The 25,056-nt window shown below is 44.0% G+C and overlaps 1 protein-coding gene across 2 annotated transcripts in view; it reads left to right on the plus strand.

Moving 5' to 3' along the window:
* The window catches only part of LOC136668794 (synaptic vesicle glycoprotein 2C-like), a 46,551-nt gene that overhangs the window by 14,429 nt on the left and 7,066 nt on the right, over positions 1-25,056 (plus strand). Inside the window, exons 3-11 of one of the 2 annotated variants that reach the window (XM_066646497.1) lie at positions 2,700-2,880; positions 6,631-6,782; positions 15,790-15,923; positions 16,847-16,936; positions 17,017-17,127; positions 18,377-18,465; positions 20,189-20,353; positions 22,639-22,772; positions 24,563-24,766. In XM_066646497.1, the coding sequence (XP_066502594.1) occupies positions 2,700-2,880; positions 6,631-6,782; positions 15,790-15,923; positions 16,847-16,936; positions 17,017-17,127; positions 18,377-18,465; positions 20,189-20,353; positions 22,639-22,772; positions 24,563-24,766 (1,260 nt within the window). Of the gene's footprint in view, positions 1-2,699; positions 2,881-6,630; positions 6,783-15,789; positions 15,924-16,846; positions 16,937-17,016; positions 17,128-18,376; positions 18,466-20,188; positions 20,354-22,388; positions 22,397-22,638; positions 22,773-24,562; positions 24,767-25,056 lie in introns of those variants that run through there. The other variant, XM_066646498.1, reaches the window with a different exon arrangement.

The raw sequence follows: 25,056 nt of genomic DNA on the forward strand, positions 1-25,056 counted from the left end.
GATCTGAGTGTATGTTTCCTTACAGCGGGGGGAAGTGGACAGCAAACGATCGCTCCTCTTGTCCTAGGAGCAAATTAGCATTTTTATTAGCATATCTGGGCTGAGGCGAGCGGAGTGGATTTATTGAGTGTGTGTGTTGTCAGAGACGAGTGACTGATCCCTGCTTTGTCCTTTGCACTTACTCAAGTGGATCAGGTGGAGCACAGACGCAGGAAACCACAGTCAACACACAGCCAAACGGGACCAAAAGCATTATAAGATCTATCTGCATCTCACGTCACACTTGGTACTGTGTATACACAAACTTCCACCCTTAGGACATACGTTCAGAATCGAACCCGCTGTCAGATCAACGTGGACACTGCTGTCTCTGTGTGTGTGTGCAGAGTGCTCACTCTGTGTTGATCTTAGGGATGTCCTGATCTGATCTCAAAGATCGGTATCGGGGCCGATCACAGCAATATTTTACTGATCTGTATGGCTTTTATTGAGCTCGATCTTAAGTCTGAGACTCTGTGTCCTCTTGGGGGCAAGCTCGCAAGCTCAAATGCACTTCCTAACTGCCCCCCGCCCCTGCCCCTGTCCCTGCCCCCCTTGAGCTGATTGTGACCAATGTGAATATTCCCTCCAGCACCGGTGTTTCCAAAATGTAGCACGATTTGTAAATGTTGTTTTGATTGGACTCTGCTGGCCACCGGAGTCAGGCATCATCACATCTCCACTTCCTGTTTACATCGTTTCAAATTAAAAGCCCTCTGCAGAATTTTCATACAAGCCTGAAGCAGCAGCAGTAACGCTGCTGGACCGAGCCGAACTATGGTTTTGTATTTGTTGTGAATGTGAATATTAAGCTACACTAGCATTCAAAGTGGTATTGGGATTATAATAATGGTTTTGAAATGTTCTAGCTTTACTCGGTGGAATTTTCTATTAGCTGTTTGTGAAGACACCTTTTGTTTACTTTGTTATATATAAATATATATATATATATAAAATGCAGCTTGGATCGGGACTCGATATCAGCAGATACTCTATATTAAAAGACTTGGATCAGGATTGGATCTTAAAACTTGATTGGGACATCACTAATTGAGCTGCTAGTGAGCAATCAGGGCTGAAAGAAGAAGCGATGCCCTGGAGAAGCTGCACATAAACCTAGGCCACCTCTATCTCACTTTCTCTCTCGCTCTTACTTTCTTTATTTTTTGTCTGTCTTTCTCTTTCATTGTGGCCTTAAGATGTTTCCTTTCCTCTCGTTCATCCCGTTGGATGTAGTGGCTTCACTCCAGCCTGCGGACCTCAGAGTGTTCTCACACTTGGCCCGGTTGAATTGAAACGTGTTGTGCGGTTGTCCCCTTTCCCCACATTCCCCTGAGGTCTGCACCTACACAGCGTTTTTAAAATCCAAACCTGAGCACGCTTACGTCTTCAGACAGTGGCTCTCTGTGCTCTCAGAGCCAGATTTTACCAAACATCTCGGCAAGGCTTCCAGCGAACCCTTCCCCTCAGCAGTGACCAGAGTGATTCCATAGTGATGCTGTGTGTGTCCACAGTGAGTATCAGAGCACTGTGTTCACGGTCACCTTCTGTGCCCAGGTGAAGTTAATACTCACACTGATAAAACGAAATGGCCTTTGGGGGTTAAATGAGCCCAGGGACACTGAGTACACCAGTAAGCTCATGTGCAGCTGCTCCAGGATGTCCCATTTGTTCTCATTTGTATCTATGGTGATTGAACACGACTGAACTTCATGTCCTCTGTTGCAATAACACAATTTAAAAAAGCGCCGATTGAAGTAAATAAAAGAAGCCAAAGATAAATGATTCCCAGGGTGTCCATCTTGTTTCAGACCCAAGGTACGTGGACACAAACAGCGCCGTCGGAAGAGGACGTGGAGACAGGATCAGAGTAATGCACTGGGTGCAGATGAACATCTCAGAGCAAGAAAACGAGACGCTGTCTGATTTGCTGTGTGTGCTGTTTTATACCAGGCACTGTCTTTATACAGTCAGCATTTTAGGCCAATGTTTGTGTGTGTGTGTGTGTGCACCAGCAATTTATCAAGTAGAAGGGGTAAAAACCTGTTTACACACTCACATTGTAGGGAATAGTTTTTATCTTGGGGCCCACATATGGTAAAGTTTTAGGACTAGGGTTAGTTTACAGGATTAGGGTTAGTTTAAGGGTTTAGAGTTAGGGCTAGGGTTAGTTTAAGGAGTTAGGGTTTAGGGCCAGGCTTAGGTTAAGATTTTTAGGAGTTAGATTAAGATTTAGGGTTAGGGTTCGGCATTGATGGAGCGGTTTCATCCGGCACAGGAGCCACTGTATGGCCTACTGGGACGGCTGGACATTCCGACTGTTCTCCTCATCCTGGTCGGTACGAAGGGCCGTGTGCCATCCTGCTAATCTCCGCTGATAAAGGAGAGACCTTGAAGGCCAAGAGTCTGAGCTGTGGAATGTTTAGTAACTGCTATTGTAAGCGCCTTCTCGGTTTTTAAACGGGGGATGTTTAATCGTAGCCATAAAGTGTGTGTTGCGGTTCTTTACTGCTGTAACACTGTGTACTTGTACATAGTTGAAATGACGATTATGATTCTGACTTCACAGAATTAAACTTAAGCAAACACTCAATGCATATGGTTCATAACTTTTTTATACCCCTCCCCCCCCACCCTCTCTCTCTCTCTCTGTTCTACAGGAAGCATAGTGTACCTGGGGATGATGGTGGGGGCTTTCTTTTGGGGCGGACTGTCTGATAAAGTGGGCAGACGGCAATGTCTGCTGGTGTGTATGTCTGTGAATGGATTCTTCGCCTTCCTGTCCTCGTTCGTCCAGGGATACAGCACCTTCCTCTTCTGCAGGATGCTCTCGGGGTTCGGGTGAGTGTCTCCTTTTCAGAACTGAGAACTGCTTTCAGTGGAGAACACAGGATTGTCCCAATACTCCCCTCAGCTCTTAGGCTCTGATGGAACTTGGAACTTGATGCTCTCCAGTGAACTGGCCCCTGCCACCAGTTTTAATGGGAACCACTGTGGGGGCTCGGGTGCAGCGTCGATGTGTCTGAATCCAGCTCCAGAGCCAGAGAAAAATGGATAGTGTCAGAACAGGGTCATGGTTTGTCCACTGTTTACTGTGCGATACACATGTTAATGACGCCCCAATTTTGTGCCTTTTCCTATGTGGTTTTCTGTTCCTAATCCTGCAATATAGAAACAAAGAACGACGCAGGCACAAAACCAAAACACAAAACACACAATAAAAGACCAAACAAAAAAAGACACAGATGTATCTACCGCTGTGTTTCTTGATTATGAGGAAGAAAGTGTGTTTTCCTTTGCTTCAATGTGATGAGACTTGAGTCTGGAATGGAGTTACCTCTCTGTATTTATCTCAAAACAAACAACTCTTTCTTCCTCACAGTCCTGCGACATGGGGCAGATTTTGCTGTGAAATATCCCAAATCCCACATATTTCCAAATCCGTGCTGTCCAGCGCCCCTCTGCACAGTGAGAGCAGGCAAAATAAAGCTTAAACGTATTTAGCACTGAGGAGTCAACCCCTAAAAAATTGATTCTTTGAGCATCTAAGAGTCAGGAACACACTTGGCCAATGATTCAGTGAGTCGAAACTCTTGGAGTTGACTCAGTTTCAGTTTGTGAAGCACACTTCGATCTTAAAACAAACAAAAGTTTGAATCATTTCTGAGTGAATCATATATCGGTAGAATCGGACCCTGCTGTAAACAGTGGATTAACCATGAGTCTTTCCTGACTTTACTTGTTTAACTCCGGCTCTGGTGCTGTCCTCTTTAAAACACAGCAGCTCTGTGAACAGAGGAAATAAAGTGAATGCCAACTGAGCGCAGCCACAGAAAGCTCTGTGAACCTTTTGTTATATCATTCAAAATCCGGAAATGGGTCACTCTCCCATTGAGGTTGCAGGATTAGAAACGGAAAACCAAATAACAAAAAGGTACACAGACCAAAAACACACAGACACAACATTTTCTTTCTCTTTCATTTTATTTACTGATTTTTTTTTTTCAAATCAAATAATGGATCATTTTCTGTTTTCTGATTTCCCATTTCAAAAGGAAAAGCTCCACAAACCCGTCTGGTTCTCAGGTATTTTACCCAGAACACTATCAAGGACGATATAACACTCTGTAAATGACTCGTCCAGCTCCACTGCTCTATAACGCTTTATTTGAGGCTCTGAGCTCTTTCTAGGGCGGCACGGTGGCACAGCAGGTAGTGTCGCAGTCACACAGCTCCAGGGACCACAGTTGGTGTGTTCTCCCTGTGTCTGCATGGGTTTCCTCCGGGGGACTGTCTGTGAGGAGTGTGGTGTGTTCTCCCTGTGTCTGCGTGGGTTTCCTCCGGGTGACCGTCTGTGAGGAGTGTGGTGTGTTCTCCCTGTGTCTGCGTGGGTTTCCTCCGGGTGACTGTCTGTGAGGAGTGTGTTCTCCCTGTGTCTGCGTGGGTTTCCTCCGGGTGACTGTCTGTGAGGAGTGTGTTCTCCCTGTGTCTGCGTGGGTTTCCTCCGGGTGACTGTCTGTGAGGAGTGTGTTCTCCCTGTGTCTGCGTGGGTTTCCTCCGGGTGACTGTCTGTGAGGAGTGTGTTCTCCCTGTGTCTGCGTGGGTTTCCTCCGGGTGACTGTCTGTGAGGAGTGTGTTCTCCCTGTGTCTGCGTGGGTTTCCTCCGGGTGCTCCGGTTTCCTCCCACGCTCCAAAAACATGTTGATAGGTGGATTGGCGACTCAAAAGTATCCGTAGGTGTGAGTGAATGTGTGTGTGTGTTGCCCTGTGGGGGACTGGCGCCCCCTCCAGGGTGTGTTCCAGCCTTGCGCCCAGTGGTTCCAGCTGGGAACAAAATGTTTTGGATTAGCAGCCAATGAATTTCAGTGGAAACTCCTCAAACGGTTCCAAATTAATGTATAGAACTTGAACCATGTTGGTGGAAAAACGTTAGAGGTTTTGGCATAAAATCTGCTTAAAGAAAGTGGAGTTTTACATGCTGCTCTTAAATAGAGCGTCTCAGGTGAACTCTTCTAAACACGGATGGACTGCGCGTAGGGAGAGGTGCAGATTGTGATGTAAAACACTCTATTTGGAGTGAGCACCAGGTTTTGAGACAGACCCGTGGTGTTGTAATTACTGAAATCAGCGGATGCCCCACAGACTCGAGGGCTCTTTAATTATCCTCGTCCACAGCTTTTCGCTCCTTTAATTGTAGAGCTTCTTTACGGTGGTCCAGGGAACAGTTCAGCGTCTGATTGGCTGCGGCAGGAGTCTGACCTCATTTTGACCTCGGGCCATAACTGTGGCAAAAAGGACCCTCCGACTCTCTCTGGGGGTCTGTGTGCTGTCGGAGTAAAACACACACACACACACACCCCACCGCCATCTTTGTTCAGTCTGACTCCATACTGATAACCGCTCTTACTCTCGCTCATATCTCTACTACATTTTTATCATTTTCTTACACTCTTTCCTATTTATGTATCTTTCTCTTAGTCGCTATCTTTTCCCTCTTTCTTTCTATCTTTCTTTCGGTTCCTTTCTCTAGTTTCTCTCCTTTCTTTTGTCAATCCTCCCTTTTATTTATTTATTTATTTCAATTATTAATTAATTTATACCTTACTATCTCTCTTTTTCTTTTTACTCATCACTGCATGTGTTTTTCTCTTTCTTTCTTTCTTTCTTTTTCTTTCTTTCTTTCTTTCTTTCAACTCTGTGTCTTTGTCTCATCCTCTCATCCCTTTCCTCATCTTTATCTGTTTTTTTCTCTCTCCTCTGCCCCTTTTTTCTCCTTCCTCCCTTGGATTTTATGTCACTGTGTGTAAGTTATGGGTCAGTGCCAGCAGGTTAAAACAGCTCAGTGAGCAGGGCGTTCTACAGTGACTTTGCAGCAGAGAGAGAGAGAGAGAGAGTTGCAGTACAGCAGTTTTATTGCTAATTGAATGAGTGGCCTGTGTTCTGTCCTTATGTCCTTATCACTAGCAGCCTCCCCCTCCCCGACCCCACTACACATAGGGGTCAAAGGTCACCCTCAGACACAACAAGAGGTTGAATATCGCCGCTGTCCAATTAAAACATGTATCTCCAAAAGAGTAACAGGAAAAAACATGACATCAAATGGAAGTCAATGGAGTCATTTTGGAGCATTTCTATTGGTCGATTCATCAAGAAATGATCACACAGTGTAAAGGACAGCTGCAGTGTTCAAATGATGTGGTAAACTAAACATCCACAAACACAGACCCAAACCGACACAGCACACACTAACACACCCCCACCACCACGTCAGTGTCACTGCAGTCACTGCGGCAGCACCAGCCCAACACCACATCACACCTGCTCTGTGGGGCTCTAGTGGGGGTCCTGACCAGTGAAGAACAGGGTAAAATGGGGATAGGGAAGTACACAGAGAAACAGACGGACTACAGTCTGTGATTGTAGAACTACAGAGTGCTCCTGTGTGGTCAGTGGAGCTGAGAGAATGGACAGTGAGTGTAGAAACGCATGTACAGTGTGAACCTGGGATTATCAGGTTTCCCCTGTACCTTGTTTCTCTCAGCGCTCTGTGTCACTGTTTGTGATTCCCTGTTTTCCCATGCTTCTCTGCAGGATCGGAGGGGCGGTGCCCATCGTGTTCTCCTACTTTGCGGAGTTCCTGGCGAGGGAGAAGCGGGGGGAGCACCTGAGCTGGCTCTGCATGTTCTGGATGATCGGTGGCATCTACGCCTCGGCCATGGCCTGGGCCATCATCCCCCACTACGGTCAGTCAGAGACCCCTCGGTCCAGCAGCACTGAGTAAACAGCCCCATAACACACACACACACACACACGTCATAATTCCTATTATGAGAGGAATAAGTAATTTTTATCACAAATCAATAGGGAATATTTATGAAAGTGATTATTTATTATTTCAGATTGTGGATATGAAATGCCACATGGAACTGGCTCTGTCACTCACTCACACACACACACACACACACACACACACTGGGTGAGTTCTTGCCCTACACCCACTGATTACTGGGTAGGCTCCAGACCCACCATGGCCCCCCACTGGATGAAGTGGTTACAGAAAATAAAAGAATGAGTGAATGAATGAATGAACGAATACCTTTATTTTGAATGAACAATTGCATTGTGGGATGCGGTATACTGTAGAGATGTGTACTGGAACATTTGGCCAGAGTTGAATGTCCAGGGATCGTTGGTGCATTGCTGAAATTCGTTGTGGTCACATACTGCATGCTATTTTCTGGGCACAGTCTTTACACGAGCAGTGTGTATTCTGCCATTTCAAACACACCTTTTTCTTGTATAATTTCTACAAAAATGAAGTGCGCATGGGTCTAAAGAAACAGTGACTAATGGCAGGTGCAGAATGGAGAGGCATGGACTGATGTTTTACGTGTCTGAATGCCATCAAATGCTCACAGCAGTGTTCCAGTGTCTAGTTTAAAGGCTTCCCAGACGGGTAAAGACTAACTGCAGTAAATTGGAGCAAACCCCTGATTAATGCGCTTCATTTCAGAAGAGATGTCTGACGAGCCGCTGTCCACAAACGTGATGGAAGTACAGACTCCTGGAAAGAGGACAGGAACAAAGAAAGAGTGACAGAGCAGCGTGAGCAAGCAGTGTACAGTGAAAAAAAGAAGAGGTCATCTGAGGGGAAAGAGGGAAGCGTGGAGAGAGAGAGAGAGTGAGAGAGAGAGAAATGATTAATGTGAGCTGGGTTAAGGATATTTAAAGGATGAAGGCACACAATAGTAAATGAGAGTGAGTCCAGAGATGTGAGAAAATGAGAGAGAGAGAGAGAGAGAGAGAGAGAGAGAGACAGAACCAGCAGAGGGAGACGGAGGAGAGAGAAAAGAGAGAGAAATAGGGAGGGGACAGAAGAGAGAGAGAGAAGGAGTAAAAAGGAATAAGGCAGTAGGAGAAAGAGAAAAGCCTGCAGAATCTAAAAGAGGAGAACAAAGGGAGGAGACAAACATTAGAGAAAGAGTGAGATAGTAATAGTGGAGAGAGAGGGAGAAAGAGTGAGAAAGGAATAGAGGAGAGAGAGGGAGAAAGAGTGAGAGAATAATAGAGAAGAGAGACGGAGAACGAGGGAGAGAGTAATAGAGGAGAGACAGGGAGAAAGAGAGAGAGAGTAATGGAGGAGAGAGACAGAGAACGAGGGAGAGAGTAATAGAGGAGAGAGAGGGAGAAAGAGGGAGAGAGTAATAGAGGAGAGAGGGGGAGAAAGAGAGAGAGAGAAAGAGTAAGAGAGTAATAGAGGAGAGAGAGGGAGAAAGTGAGAGAGTAATAGAGGAGAGAGAAAGGAAGTAATAGAGGAGAGAGAGAGGGAGAAAGTGGGAGAGAGTAATAGAGGGGAGAGAGTAATAGAGGAGAGAGAGGGAGAAAGAAAGAGAGAGTAATAGAGGGAGAGAGTAATAGAGGAGAGGGAGAAAGAGTGAGAGAGTAAAAGAGGAGAGAGTGAGAGAGTAAAAGAGGAGAGAGGGAGAGAGTAATAGAGGAGAGAGAGGGAGAAAGAGTGAGAGAGTAATAGAGGAGAGAGACGGAGAACGAGGGAGAGAGTAATAGAGGAGAGAGAGGGAGAAAGAGTGAGAGAGTAATAGAGGAGAGAGACGGAGAACGAGGGAGAGAGTAATAGAGGAGAGAGACGGAGAACGAGGGAGAGAGTAATAGAGGAGAGAGAGGGAGAAAGAGGGAGAGAGTAATAGTGGAGAGAGAGGGAGAAAGAGAGAGAAATAGAGGAGAGAGACGGAGAACGAGGGAGAGAGTAATAGAGGAGAGAGAGGGAGAAAGAGGGAGAGAGTAATAGTGGAGAGAGAGGGAGAGAGAGAGTAATGGAAGAGAGAGAGGGAGAGAGAAAGGAAGTAATAGAGGAGAGAGAGAGGGAGAAAGAGTGAGAGAGTAATAGAGGAGAGAGAAAGGAAGTAATAGAGGAGAGAGAGAGGGAGAAAGTGGGAGAGAGTAATAGAGGAGAGAGAGGGAGAAAGAAAGAGAGTAATAGAGGGAGAGAGTAATAGAGGAGAGGGAGAAAGAGTGAGAGAGTAATAGAGGAGAGTGAGAAAGAGTGAGAGAGAGTAAAAGAGGAGAGAGGGAGAGAGTAATAGAGGACAGAAAGAGAGAGAGGGGGTGGAGAGATATCTTCCCCTAATTCATCACCAGCACTGCACAGGAAATAAGTGAAAAAAGGAGCGATAAAGAAGTGATGGAGGGATGCAGGAGAACGAGCAGAAGCCTCTCTGCATCTCTCCGCTCCTCTTCGTCAGAGCGAATTAGTTTAACTCCTTTTCATTCTCTGTCATTTCTCTTCATTTGTCTCCTTTGTTTCTCTGCTCCCCTTTTCATTCTTTCCTTTTGTTTTTTTTACTTCTCTCTTCTCTTTCCTCTCTTCTGTTCTCCTCTACATTCTTGTCTTCTTCTGTTCTCTGCTCTTCTCTTTCTCTTTGCATAAGCAGTTTTTTCTACTGTGTTTTTTTTAACAGTCCAGGTGTGATCTCATACGCATAAAACCTGTGTGTGTTGTGTAGTGAGCAGTGTGTGTGTGTGTCTTGCTGACTGTGGTTCACACACTGCCTGACATTCCCCCTCTCAGCTTTTCATTACAGTGTAAAAAAAGACCTCCAACCTTCCACTCTCCGCTCCCTCCTTCCTCCTCCTCCTGCGTCCGGCAACAGACTGCGGCGCGTAATTGAGGTCAATTGATTAGTCGTTCCTGTTTTACCACCTCCCTTTCTCTCCTTCGGAGGCAGCGGTGTGTGTGAATGTGGTTCTGCCGCAATGCTCCCATCTCCAGGATGGGGTGTGTGTGAGTGTTTGTGTGTGTGTGTGTACTGCTTCCAATATATCATAGTATGTGCACTTGTTAGGATGCCGTTTTTCTGTAGCTGTTGTGTGTGTGTGTCTCTTTCTGTATCTTTCGTTGGGATGCTGTTTTGTGTGTGTGTGTGTTTGTGTGTGTCTATGTATGTGTGTGTCTGTGTGTGTGTGTGTCTGTGTGTTTCTTTGTGTGTGTATGTGTCTGTGTGCCTGTGTGCGTCGGTGTGTGTGTGTATGCCTTTGTGTGTGTGTGCCTCTGTGTGTGTGTGTCTTTGTGTTTCTTTGTGTGTGTGTGTATGTGTGTGTGTAAGTGTGTAAGTGTGTGCCTGTGTGTTTCTTTGTGTGTGTGTGTGTCTGTGTGTTTCTTTGTGTGTGTATGCCTTTGTGTGTATGTGTGTGTGTGTGTGTCTGTGTGTTTCTTTGTGTGTGTATGTGTCTGTGTGCCTGTGTGCGTCGGTGTGTGTGTGTATGCTTTCGTGTGTGTGCCTCTGTGTGTGTGTGTAAGTGTGTGCCTCTGTGTGTGTGTGTAAGTGTGTGCCTCTGTGTGTGTGTGTGTGTGTGTACCTCTGTGTGCCTCTGTGTGTGTGTGTATGCCTCTGTGTGTGTGTATGTGTATGCTGTGGTTCGGGCTGCCAGCAATGCTCCCACTCCATTACACTCCTAATCCATATAATGAGATTCTCTACAGCAGCAGCTAAACACACACACACACACACACAGAGCAATGCTGTGCCAGGTTCACAGAGCTTCATATCAGAAAGTTAAGTTGTAATACTAAACCGACGTTACTCAGATAAACAGCAGATCATTGACCACCCACAGAACACACGGCCAGGGCCAGATCACACATTTCATTAACGCGCAAATCATGATCCTGGTTTTTTCTTAAGCTCTCAGTCCATGCAGAGAACCTCCAAACACCGCCACAGCACCATCACAACACCCTCCGAAATATAACTCTATAAACATTCATTATAAAACTACACTGATGAAAAACACTAGCATTATATACTTACATTTCTACCCTCCTCTAAAAGTCACATAGTGCAGTCTCTGCAGTGCTGAGCCCAGATTAGCAAAGACAGACGGCTCTATTCTCCCTGTTACAGCTCAGTGGAGCATCACGATGATTCTAAACCTTCCATTTTAATGTAAACGTACTACGTTGTGTTGCTTTAAATACGTTTATTTTCAACAGTGCAGTTGAGCACGTATTGTATCGTGAGATGCAGTCTACTGTGGAGATGTGAACCTGGATACTTGGCCACATTTTATTAACGTAACAATCACGATTCTGACTTTGGAGACACAGTCTAATAACTGAACTCAGCTGCTGTAAAGTGCACACATTTTGGACACACACAAGGTGTAATCTCCATAGAAATGTGTGAAATGAAATGGCACAGCTGCACAAGTGTCACCTAGTGTGGTATAAAGATCCCCAGCATTTGGCCGCGGAGCACTGGAACTGTGTGCTTTTAGAGGCGTTCGACCCCTCTGACGTCTGGTGCCCATCACTACCACAGTGGCATGTTTTATGTTGTGTGTTTTGTGCTAAAATCAAACAGGAATTGTGCAGTAAATTTGCAGAAAAGGCTGGCGTTAGGATGTGAACGTATAACTTCACTAAGAAAATAAACAAAAAACATGTCCTTTGGTGTTTCATCAGGGGTGACCAAATCTGAAGACTGCACTTGCTAAAAACCGCCCCATCCTTCCCGACTCTAAGGTCAAGATGAATACATCTTTGCCAGATAATGACCTGGCCTGCCTTAGACTGTGACCCTCAGAGATAAGAGCACTACCAGATAGTGATCTGCACTCATTTAGAAGTTCTTGTCTGTAACTGTTTGAGCTTTGCTGGATAATGACCCAGGCTTTCAGCTTCTTCTGTCTCCGGTGCTACGAGAGTGGCTGCGCTGCCAGATAATGATCCAGGCTTTCAGGTTCAGTGGCATGAGAGAAGGAGGGGCTGCCAGATAGGGATCTCACAGTCGTTTGTGTGTGTGAGAGAGAGAGATGGAGAAGATAGTGTTGTTGTTCAGGCCTTATCTACTTTAGGTCTCATATACACACAGCGAGGCATGTTGCTGTGACATAAAAACAACAAAATCAACAACAACACCAATGGATAAGAGAGAAATGAAAGGAGACTCTGTGTTTACTTTCTCGATTCCAGCTTCAATACACTGTCCTCAAATGCCCTAAAGTTGTAGAGACCACACAGATGTTCAGTTAAACCAGGAATGCAAGGGGATGCTTTGAAACAGCGGCACATGAGCTTAAGATCCTGTAGCTCACTGGGCTTTAGAATAGTAAACCTGCATTCTCCGGAGTGACGGAGCTCCATTAAATACCTGTGGACGTGTGCTGGAGTGGGGTTTGTGGTCCAGAACTAATCATTCGGCATCAGAATCGGACCTAGCTAGTGTTTATATGGCTGAATGCCTTCAAAATAATGTTCCAAAACCTAGCGTAAAACATTCCCAGCGTAGAAGAAGGTGTCACTGCAGGAAAAGGAGGCAAAATCCAGGTTAAAACCCTTTATTACAGAATATGAACTTAATATACATTGTAGTTAGTGCTGTAGTGGTCAGCAGTGACCGTGGAAGAAGCTGGGAACAGGAGCTTTGGCTTTTTAGACATTTGTTAATTCACGGAATCAGGATAAAAGAGAAACTCAAACTCTTTTGGCTCAGCAAACATCACCTCTGTGTATCTCTCAACCACTCTGGCTCCTTCTTTAAATCCGTCAGCACGTCCTCCACCAGGTGATTCGCAGTAGAACAACACTGAGAGGCGATCAGGGAGCCAGAGACTGAGTATTACTTTAGTAATTAGTCCCCTGTGGTGAAATAGAGTCTTTGCATTTAAAGGCAACGTGTATGATTCTAGGGAACTACCCACACTCTCATTTTAAGGTGGAACAGTAGGTTTAAGGGGGAAGAAAATAAACGAATGTTTATAAGCGGCTGATGGGTAACTTGTCTGTATGTTTTATGCATTGTTTGAATTACCACAGAGACTCATTTGTAACTTGAGTTGTTTAGCTTTGCAGCACTTTCGCTCTGTGTTTACTTTCATGTCATTCGCGCTCTCCCAAATTAAGAGTCAGTTCCACCTTAAGTGATCTGTAACAGTAAAAGTAAGTCAGTGTAGGCCACGGGACCTTGACTTAGTCCTGCATATCCCAAACCCTTACAGTCTATCAGAACACCACCCACATTCGAGGCTGGTAAAATACCAGTTACCATTAACATGGGGTTCCCACTCAGGAGGCTGGTGAGCAGTGTTCAGGGTCGCGGTGGGTCCAGAGTCTACCTGGAATCATTGGGCACAAGGCAGGAACACACCTACGGACACTTTTGAGTCGCCAATCCACCTACCAACGTGTGTTTTTGGACTGTGGGAGGAAACCGGAGCACCCGGAGGAAACCCATGCGGACACAGGGAGAACACACCACACTCCTCACAGACAGTCACCCGGAGGAAACCCACGCAGACACAGGGAGAACACACCACACTCCTCACAGACAGTCACCCGGAGGAAACCAACGCAGACACAGGGAGAACACACCACACTCCTCACAGACAGTCACCCGGAGGAAACCCACGCAGACACAGGGAGAACACACCACACTCCTCACAGACAGTCACCCGGAGGAAACCCACGCAGACACAGGGAGAACACACCACACTCCTCACAGACAGTCACCCGGAGGAAACCCACACAGACACAGGGAGAACACACCACACTCCTCGCTGACAGTCACCCGGAGGAAACCCACGCAGACACAGGGAGAACACACCACACTCCTCACAGACAGTCACCCGGAGCGGGACTTGAACCCACACACACCGGCGCGTCAAATACGACCATTCGCGATGTTTCTATTAATATCTTAGTGATAACACAGTGCAGAAATACAGTTCAAACTGTGAACGTGCAGAAACTGCTCTTTCGATTGTATGTTATTGTGACTGTACGCCAAACTGTACATCCAGTTACCAGCCTATGAATAAGCTTGAGGCATGCCTCCTCTGTCTCTCGCCGTGTCTCACTGGTGGATTCACTTGTTTTTAAGACTCTGATAAAACTATTTCAATCACCATAAAGGGATGTTTTCATAAGAGGTATAAAGAATTTCTAAAATCAGATTAAAGTTTCTCAGAGTTAGAGACAGATTATCTCGTCATAAAATGCTGTAGGTCACATGGGCCTCTCTTAACCAGAGAGCTGAGATTGTTCTGAACGTTTTGTAGCACTGTCGCTAATGCAGTTAGCCGTCTCCTGAGTTTGGAGACATTTCCACATTAAGTGATCATAAAAAGCAAAAATAAGTCAGTGTTACCCACCTATGGAGCAGGAATGGAGCAACATCCTCATATTGGCTCAGAGAAAGAGAGAGAGAGAGAGTAAGAGAGAGAGAGAGAGAGAGAGAGAGAGAGTGAGTAAGAGACAGAGAGAGAGCGAGAGTGAGTAAGAGACAGAGAGAGAGTGAGAGAGAGAGAGAAAGCCTAGCATACTGGACAGAGGCAGTTTGTCTTTACACTCATTGATAGACACTGGGGCTTCGTAAACACATTAGACCAGTTCCAGCGCAAACCGACTGGAGAGCAGCACATGGCATGAAAGCGTCTTCTGAATTTTATTTTACTTTAATTAAAGTTCTCTTGGGAGAGAGAGAGAGAGAGAGAGAGAGTAAACAGAGAGAGAGATTTTCTGTGGTTGTTTAATGTGGCAGCAATAATTGCATGAGACACAGAACATAGCATTACTATAAAAGCCCTGAGGGCACTGTGTGTGGGTATGAGTGTGTGTATCTAAGTGTGTGTGTGTTTGAAGAGGAACATTTTTCAGCCGGTGTTTTGTGCTGGATATTGATTTCTGTCTCAGTTGTAAGTTTTTAACACAGAGCAGCAGCTCACCAGAGACTCCACCGTCCCTGATCATCACTGAAAAGCAGAGCTGAACTATTGACCTGTCACATTTAAGAAGGAAGGACATTTCTCACACTCTTTAGTCCTGTTGCAGGTGTGTGTGTGCGTGTGTGTGTGTGTGTAAGCTGAGTTCACTGGGTTAACCTAAAGTAGCAATCATTCATTTTCTCCAACAATAATTCTTCACAATATGAAAAAGTCACTACACTGACACCTAGTGGCACGCAGAGATTTTGTACTAAACCTATTGTAAACATGGCCTCCACATGTGGGGGACCCACTCCATGGAGCATAAACTGGTTCATTTAGAGTCTACAAAGCCATTTGATTCATCACTTAATGTGAGCTTTTGATAAAGTGCTACCTTTAATAAAAGCTACTTTTTGGTGGTAAAAGCGACAGACTACACCTTTAATCCTCATGGTGTTTCCTTCTGTTTAGTTATTGCCCTTGAAATTAAACTGCAGTCCTCCTTTCTGTAGACTTTAACTCCACTTAGGAGAAACAGAATGAGAAATAAATGAGACAAAAAAATCACAAACAGTGCTCAGATTTGCCAGAAGAACTAAAACCTTCTCTGCCCTTTTATTTCTCTCCTGTCTCACATCTCATTCAGCTGGAGTGGAGTGGAGTTATGGTCTACAGAAAGAGATATAAATGAGACATAAAGGAGACGAGAGACAGGAGAGAAATATAAGGGGGAAGTAGGGTTCTTCTGGCAAATCTGACATTAATGAGATCTCCACTTAAACTACCAACGAGACATTTGGGAGATTACTGTGATCTTTATCTCACAAGGCAAAATTGAGCAGCAGGAGACTCATGCTAAGCTCACCTTTGTTTTTCCATCTGATCTCGTTTAGGAGAAACTACAGAGACATTAAGGAGATCTCCTTTTTGAATTTTCTTTCCTCTGGGCAGCACAAGGCAGATGGTGCAAATGTAATTCATTAATGGACTGTAAGGTATAATGTCTACTCTCTCTCTCTCTCTGTGTAGGTTGGAGTTTCAGTATGGGCTCAGCGTATCAATTCCACAGCTGGCGAGTGTTTGTGGTGGTGTGTGCCCTGCCGTGTGTGTGCGCGGTGGTCTTCCTCACCTTCATGCCTGAGAGTCCTCGCTTCTACCTGGAGGTAAGACCACAGTGTGGGGCAGTGTGCGGATGTTAAATGGAGAGGCGGTTTTAATGTTTTTGAACCGTGTCTGTTCTGTGAGCTGCAATCTGAACAGACTCAATTGAACCCGTGACTCAGTTTGAGTTGTCACCAGTTTGGGGGAGTTTGCCTTCTCCCTCTCAGACCTCAGCCTAAAGATCAGACCTAAAATTGACATATGAAAAAAAAAATGATTTGTTCAATGATTGTACATCAGGAGGCCACCAACCCTCACACTGTGAAACAAGGCCAGTAAACATTATAAAACAAGCTGTTCTGATTCTGCTCCGCTTCTGATGTCAAGTGCAGAGAATTGCCCCGCCCCCTCGTCTGAGTCTGTCCAGTCACAGCGCTGGACTGGTGTTTATGTGAGAGCGCAAAGAAGAAATTAAATGCAGCAAAACAGACACAACGAGCGCGGAGAAATGGGAGAAAACCAGAACGGAGAAGAAAGAGAACTGAGTGAAAACAGCTAAAACCAGAGCTCCTCGCTCCTCACTGCTGTGCGCTCGGGGTCGGGGTGAACAACGAGCGGCTCATTATCATTTAAAGGAACAGGTGCTGAAAGCGGGTGTTCTGAACAGGGGCTGTTTACACAGGGGGAGAACACTGCTGTGGGGCTCGTGGGGTTTGGACCTTTCACTGTCCACACAAGAAATTATTATAAAGCCATCCACATGAAAAAAAAGACTAATAGATAGATTTTAATTCGTGTGTGTGTTTCACAGTTCTGGGCAGGTAATGTGTAAATCATTTTTTTAAGCAGTACATCATGATCAGGGATCTACACCAAGGCTATGTTTCATTATTTCTTTCTAAATACAGAACTCAAAGCGACCATGCCCATTGTTTACTAATTCACCCCATGGTTGTCCTGTCTGTTTCTGCTCTGTTGTCTGCAGACGGGGAAGCATGACGAGGCGTGGATGGTGCTGAAGCAGATCCACGACACTAACATGCGCGCGCGAGGCGAACCGGAGAAAGTTTTTACGGTAAAGAATCTTACAAACACACAAACACTCTTTCAGCGTGTAACTCTCTTATTTGTGTAACTCTGTGTCTCCCCCTGCAGGTGAACCGAATAAAGATCCCCAAGCAGCTGGACGAGCTGGTGGAGATGCAGTCGGAGTCGGCCAACCCTGCGATGAAAGTGCTCTTCCGCATCAAGAGTGAACTCCGAGGGGTCAGTGCACCTCTTGAACACACCCTTCACTCTTTAGATCAGTTACGAGACTTTTGCTGCTTCTAGGGTCGTGGTGTTCAATGACAGAATGAAGGAACAACTGAATTACACAATTAAGCCAAGACGGTTCTGCATTTACAAAAAACAACCTTCAAATTACACGCTGTACGTGTTGGTTTAGAAAGAAGTGCTTCCATACTGAGAGATTAGTGCTGTCATGCTTGAAGGTTGAAAAGCATGAACATAGATGAGGATATTGCTCTATTTCTGCTCCGTAGGTGGGTAACATTGATTTGTATTTGCTGTTTCAGACGTATTACTTAAAAGTAAATGGAGCTAACGCCAAATTTGGGAGGCCGCTATCGTTCAATGAAAGTAAACACAGACCAAAAGTACTACCAAACTAAACAGCCTGAGGTACAGATGAGTTTCTGTGGTAATTTAAACGGTGAATAAAAAGGTACAGACAAGTTAAACCTCGTCTGCGAACAAGCTACAGTAGGCTTTTACTCAAAAACATTCATTCATCATCTGTAACCCTTATCATGGTCGCGGTGGGTCCAGAGCCTACCTGGAATCATTGGGCGCAAGGCAGGAATACACCCTGGAGGGGGCGCCAGTCCTTCACACGGCTACTCAAAAACAGTCCACCTTAAAAGCTTCTGAATAAACACAAGGAAAGGGGGGGGTGTTTGTTTTGTGTGCAGTTCTCACGTGTTGTCTACATGAGGCGTGCTGCCAACAGAACTGGTGCCAGGTGAGAAATCAAGGCTAATATTGTAGCCCCTTCCGTGCAGTTTACTTTAATTCTGTGGTCAGCACTTATTCACTGTATTTTACTCGACCATTTAACCCAGTTTATAGTTCAAACATTCGACTTTCAGGTCATAAGGTGAAGTGCACTGTAGTCTTAAGAAAAGCTGACTACACTGTACTGCAGCTGTGTTTGTGTGGCGCTGTTTATTGGTGCATACACACAGGGGTAAAGCACAGTGTTTCTGAGTTCTCTGCACTGACAGAGCACCATCAGCTACTTTTGGGATGAGTTGGAGTGGGGTTTGGATCCAGAATTCGTCGTCCCACATCAATATCTGACTTCATTAATGTCCTCATGGCTCAGTGCCATCAAATCCTCACAGTGTGTAATGATGTTTTTGACTTTAGAAGAAACCTATGGACAAACTGGTGTCCACATACTCTACATTCTCTACATTTGTAATGTGTGTGTGTGTGTGTGTGTGTGATATAGATCTGGCTGACGTTCCTGAAGTGCTGGGATTATCCTGTAAAAGAAAACACAGTGAAGCTGGCAATAGTGTGGTTCTCTCTGTCTTTTGGGTAAGGAATAACACTCTAATCTCACATACTGTGACACACACACACACACACAAATACAAAAAGCTACAATACCTGGAGATATAAAAAAATAGGCATGGTTTGCACATGCAGACTTTATGCTTGGGTGCTACTCAGTGTTTTCCTCCATCTTTTTATTCTATTCATCCAATGTTTTACTTTATTGAACTCTGTCAGGTTTATAAGATCAAAGAGCTGCATCCTTGTACTCTCTCTCTCTCACACACACACACACACACACACTGTCTATGTGAATGTAATGAGGTGCTGTCCTTTTGTAATTACGGCACTAACACTAGCTGTCTTTAGACTGGATGGACCCAGAGTTGGAGCTGCATGAGAGAGACCGCTGTCCGCATAATTACTGTTGTCACCATAAACATTGTATGGATGGGCCCAGAGGTGGAGCTGCACCAGAGGGACTAATCTCTGTAATTACTGTTGTCACTGTAGTCAGCGTGTATATGGGCTCAAAGGTGGAGCTGCGTGAAAGGGGCCGCAGTGTGAGTGGCTGATGGAGCTGCGCAGGAGGGTTTATGTTTCTCATCCTTACAGCTATGTGTCTCCCAATGTACATCTTTGCTCTTCTCGATTATTTCAAATACAGATTTGAGGAGTTTCAAACTCACTGTCCGAGGACTGATATTAACCATTAAGGTCCAGTTAGAGGACGTTATCCCAAGCCAAGGTCTGGAACATCCAGCGATCTGATTGGCTCTTATTGCCGGAGGACGGGACAGAATCCATGTTCTGCGCTTTGAGAATTTCAACTCATAATCACTCCTTTAAAGTTTCTGGTTTTAACTCACACACCACTGTCGTCCTGAAAGAGCTTTGATCTCGTCCCTTGGGCTGTTTTTACTGGCCCCAGGACAGCGGCGTCTGGAGCCCTGCCCCTAAGTGTCACTAAGTGAAGTCACAGTGCTCATCATAATGCACAGATCTGATTGGCTGTGGAGCTTCACGTGTGATATGCAGAAACACATGTGAGTGGTCTGTGAGTTTCCTGGAGCGCTAAACCTGAACCGTAACACTTCTTCATACACACACTCTGTTCACAATTAAATAGCTCTTAATAGCTTATCAGGTCTGGATCAGACAGCGTCCGAGTCCAGACCGCTCTCCACCTCTTTACGACCCCTGCTCTAGGTTAAATTAATATTTCATAGTAATATTCTTTTGTTATAGTGTGAGCATGAACAAAAGCTGGAATCTGGATCTGGGAGCAGTTTTGATAAATACATGAGAATAAATGATAATGTTAATGGACCAGGGCTGTTTGTTCTTTGAGGGTTGCGGCAGTAAACAACATGCGCAGCTAATGCAGTTTATATAGCAATAGCTTCACTGAATTAAGCCAATCAAGTGATTTCTTTACCGCGCATGGCCAGTTCACTAGAAAGAGCGAGATGGACGTGAGAGTGAGGACAGAGTGGCCTGGAATGTTGGTGCAGAGGTTTTAAAGACAAAACGGAAGAAGCAGGTAGTAGTCATTCTTCCTGAGGCTGGTTCTACACCAGTGGGTTTTACAGAGTCCCAAAGCGGGGCTTTAATGAAGTTTTATACTTTATCTTGGAGGACATTTATGTGAAAACCCATTATGGCGCTTAATCCTTATAAAGTATTTACAGAGCAAACCACATCCACTTACATTTGGTTTATCTCACAGGTTTACCTCTAATGCCCTGCTGTGTCCTGTGTGCAGGTATTATGGTCTGTCTGTGTGGTTTCCGGACGTTATAAAGCACCTGCAGGCGGACGAGTACGCCTCTCGACTGAAGACCCACAGTAACGAGCGCATCGAAGACTTCACCTTCAACTTCACTCTGGAGAACCAGGTTCACTCAAGCGGACTCTTCATCAACGACAGGTCAGGCTCAGGGCAGGAACCTCATCACTGTTCCAGTCTGTCATTTGGGTTTCATTGTCTGCTTCTCTCTTTTCAAGTTAATCCCAAACACGTTGTTGAGGCCCGGACTCTGGTGCAGCCGGTCCATTTCTGAGAACACCGGCTGCCTTTTCTGTTTTATTTCCATTTCTTCTTCTTTTTTTTAAATCTATTTTCTTTTCTCAATAGAGTTTGTTTCTATGGTTATTTCTGAAGGCTTTACGTGCCTTTGGGTGCAACACCAAGTCTCGCACGGTTGTTAGGAGTCCCAAATTCTCTTTATATTTATATTATTTTCTAAACTTCTGCATTTTACTTTCTACATACTTATGTCAGTGGATTATGTGATATATAATTTTTACAGAAAAACGAATAACGTAAACATAAACGGATGGAGTGGAGAAAGTCAAATAAGTCAAACATAATTATGGATCATATACGTGTGTGTGTTATACCATTGTTCTGAATGTGTCTCCTGATTACTTTGATTCACTATAAATCATAGTAAAATAAATAAATATAAACAAGAATAATGTCCCAGTAGATCCAGAAATGGCTTCAACAACAGGAAATTAAAAACCTGTTATCTTTGTTACTCTTTCTCTCCCTCAATCTGTCATCTTTCACTCACTCTTCTAGCTCTCTCTCTCTCTCTCTCTCTCTCTCATTGAATTTTCTTGATTAAAAGTGTATAGTTGTTTACACATGAATAAAATACATCAGCACAGTTATTGTAAAAAGTAAAAATGCGGACCGTGATTGTGTTTTTGCAGGATATTTTATTTATGTGAAAGTAATGTACACATCAAATCCAATGTGGCAGCCTTTTTATTATGAGATTAAATCCCAGACAGCGAGCATATATCAGTCCACTGGTATATATAAAAAGGCTGACACACCACTGAGTGTAGACCACTGCTGGTCCACCATCGGACCACTCAGATTACTGTCCTGTACAGGATAGAACTCATTTATAATCTCCTCACACAGATTTTACATTCACAGAGACTTTTATTCTGGAAAACACACTAATACAGGTATTACCAACAACTCTGAGAGATATAATAATGAGTATAAAATGATTAAATGATGAAAACGTTGACACTGTACTGATTTAAATTATTTATTAATCTTATTTATAAAGAATAACAAAAAGAACCTAATGAAGGAGAAAACTCTAAATTGGACTGTGAATGGAAAAGTGCTCAAATGTGGATTTTGTCTAAAATTCTGTTTAATCAGCAGTGGTCCGCCCAGAAAATGCTGTGTAAAACACTAGTGCACCTCTAACTTTGCCCTCGGTGGGACAACAGTGGTCCACCGTCTCAGGGATCAAACACATATGGCACATTTAGGAGTCCACTAAGATTCCAGCTTAAGTAAACCCAGTAAACCCTTCTCTAAAGCAGCCTGCATTTTCATATGAACATTGTTGGTATATCTACACAATGATACATGAAAATGTAAGGTGAAAACATGCCCTGTATGTTGTGTTTCTGTAGATTTATTTCACAAAACATAGTGACTTAAGTGTTAGCATAAATATGCTAGCCCTGCTAGGCTGCTAAACATCTCCATAGCAACAGCTGAGAACAAGCAGCCAAAAATGAATAATAAGATATTTTTCTTATTTAAAAATGTTAATTAAAGCCAGGGGAGTCATGTATTTAATTTCATACGTCATTTTTTGACCATTTTACTGGTTATGTGGAAGACGGGATTTCTGTGCTGCAGCCTATAAAAGGACACTATGTCTGAAATGTTCTTAATGCTGTCTACTCTGGCAGTACTCTGAGGGAGAAAATGCAAAACTGAGCCTGAAACAAATTTGTATAAAATGCTGCCTGGTTTTGGATGTCTCCAAAGTTGTAATTATTCTAGCTAATGAATATTACTGTATGAGTATCCTACCTGCAATGTGACGTACATCTGCCTTTGAAGTGTGTCTCTAACTCGTTCTGAATACAAGGAACCTTCATGTCAAAATGCTAAGGCACTGACTCATGGAACAGCACAGGTAGCCAGGTATTGAGGTCGCTAAGTACTGTTCCAGACACAGCTGTAGTGTCTTTAATGCAAAGCAGTGAATAACACCCACTTGTGGAGCACTGCTAAACATGATTGAGTATGTATGTGAGCGAGTGAGCGAGTATGAATCTGAGTGAGTGACTGAGTTACAAGCCTGCTACATGGTGCTTTGCTTTTTTTTACATTTTTTAAATGAATTATGGAAGTGAACCTCTGTTTATTTGTTTTGTTGTGGACAGGTTTGTGAATATGAAGTTCAAGTCAGTCACCTTTAAAGACTCCACCTTCCAGAACTGTTACTTTGAGGACGTCACTTCGTTCGGATCCTTTTTCAAAAACTGCACAATCATAGACACCTTCTTCTACAACACAGGTGTGTACAGGTGCAGGGCTTTGTGTGTGTTGTATTTCATGGGTGTTTTGGTTTATTTCTGCAGTGTGCAACTTTCTTTCTTGTTAATAATCTTAGTCTTGTATCATTTCACCCATTCATCTGAGTCATCACTTCGCTTCAAAGCAAGAAGTGTGTGTGTGAGTGATTTTCAGCCTTTCACGAGCTGGAGAAAGGCTGCTGAACCCAATCCCTGCTTCTACAGAAGGATTTATTTCCTCTTTCACATGCTCTCTCTCTCTCTCTCTCTCTCTCTCTCCCTCCCACACACACTTATTTATGTACAGAAGCAGTAGCTGTTATCTCACACAAACTCAATTATCTCTGAGACTCAGCCTCTACAAGACACCATTACATTTAATACATTACTCTCTCTCTCTTATCTCTCTTTCTTTCTCTGTCCCTCTCAAGCAGGTGATGAGCAGAGAAAGGTGAAATGAAAGAGCAGAGAGAGAAAGGGAGAGGGAATAAAAGATAGTAGGAAGAATGAGGAGCGGTAGAAGGGAAGGTCACAGAGAGCTTAAAGATGTTCAAGTTTAAATCACTGTTAAAAGCTATGAGAGAAGAGAAGAGAACTTTGTTTCCCTCAGATAAGCAAAACTAGAAGTTAGAAATGGAGAACGAGTTTTGGGGTCCTCAGAATTCAGTGACTTTTAAAGCGTATTGTGGCAGGTTCATTACCTGCACCTTGCGCTGAGGGAGGAAGGGAAGGGAGGGAGAGTGTTGCGTTTGGGACGTGGCCGCTGTGGGGTCCAGCTGACTAAGGTTCCAGCTCTGAACAAACTACAACGTTCAGCAAAATTAAATGCTGGCCCTAACCTGAGACAGCACGTGCACAAGGCCTCATGGGAAGCGCACATAAATTCAGCAGTTTATTTTATACAGAAATAGAGAGAGAGAGAGAGAGAGAGAGAGAGAGAAAATTAAAGAAAATAGATTCACACATTCATTTAATTAGATGTTATAATTATAATTACTATTTATTTGTTATTAACTTAAATTTTTGAACTTGTTCCTTGATTATTATTGTTATTGCATATCTACTAGATTGATGTTTGTCATTATTTCTATTATTATTACTCCTAATTAAAGTTTGCTTGATTGTTCTTAATGCGCTGTGTTTTATTAATGCTTTGCAAAGCTGACTGAAGAGAACCAAAAGAGGAGAAAAAGGAGGGGAAGGTGTCAGAGAGACTGAGATGGAGAGAGATGGGTTTAATTTGGTCAAAAAGGGGGCATTAGAAAGTTAAATATAAAATCGGTAAAGGGATTATCACACTTGAAATGACACTTTCTATGTGTAAAATATATATTACACAACTGTGCCCCCTTGTGGGCAGTTTTCTACTTGCTAAATATGAACGAGTGTATCAGTCTTATACAGTATGTCAGTTGAGAAGAAGGCTAAACAAAAGGTTTACATTGAATTATTCATGCTACAGAGATGGAGAGCAGTGCCTGGGTGGGGAATCGAACCCCTGTATTATCTAATACACTGTATAACCATAGCAATTACACACACACATTCATCTGTGAGGTCAAGTGTAAACAACGTTGTGGAAAACGGCGTTTGAATTGTTGATTCTAATATTTTTTGCAGCTGAAATATTTTGTCTCCAAAAGTTACTTTACAGTAGAAGAGGAAAAATGTTTTAATACAACTTTTAAGTCACGTTACACCCTTTGTATTGGTCTGTTCATCACATAACATTGGTGTTGTCAATGTCAAAATATGAAAGCGCCATAATTGGAGATACTTGTGTCTCACGCAGACATCGATGACTCGAAATTCGTCGGCTCCTCGGTGATCAACAGCACGTTCGCTCACAATAAGACGGGATGTCAGATCACATTCGACGACGACTACAGCGCGTACTGGGTTTATTTCATCAACTTCCTGGGGACGCTGGCTGTGTTGCCGGGCAACATCGTCTCCGCCCTCCTCATGGACAAAGTGGGGCGCTTGAGCATGCTGGGTAAGATGACGGCAGTTCTGTTAAAGCTGAATGATGCGTGTTGATCTTATAATGATTGTGTTGCAGCAAATTTGTTGAATAAGGTATGGACAACGTGGCTTACACGCTTTACCCATATGATTAAAAGGTAACATATTATGAAAAAATGATCACCTGTTCAGTGCATGTACTCATTAATGGGGACCTGGATCCCACCAACACACATACTGTGAAACTAGAACTCGAACTAGAAGTCACTTCTCTGTGGGCTGCCTAATGGTGCTTTTCCAGTGCATGAACCCTACTCGACT

The sequence above is a fragment of the Hoplias malabaricus genome, chromosome 15 (assembly GCF_029633855.1).
Source record: "Hoplias malabaricus isolate fHopMal1 chromosome 15, fHopMal1.hap1, whole genome shotgun sequence".
NCBI lineage: Eukaryota > Metazoa > Chordata > Actinopteri > Characiformes > Erythrinidae > Hoplias > Hoplias malabaricus.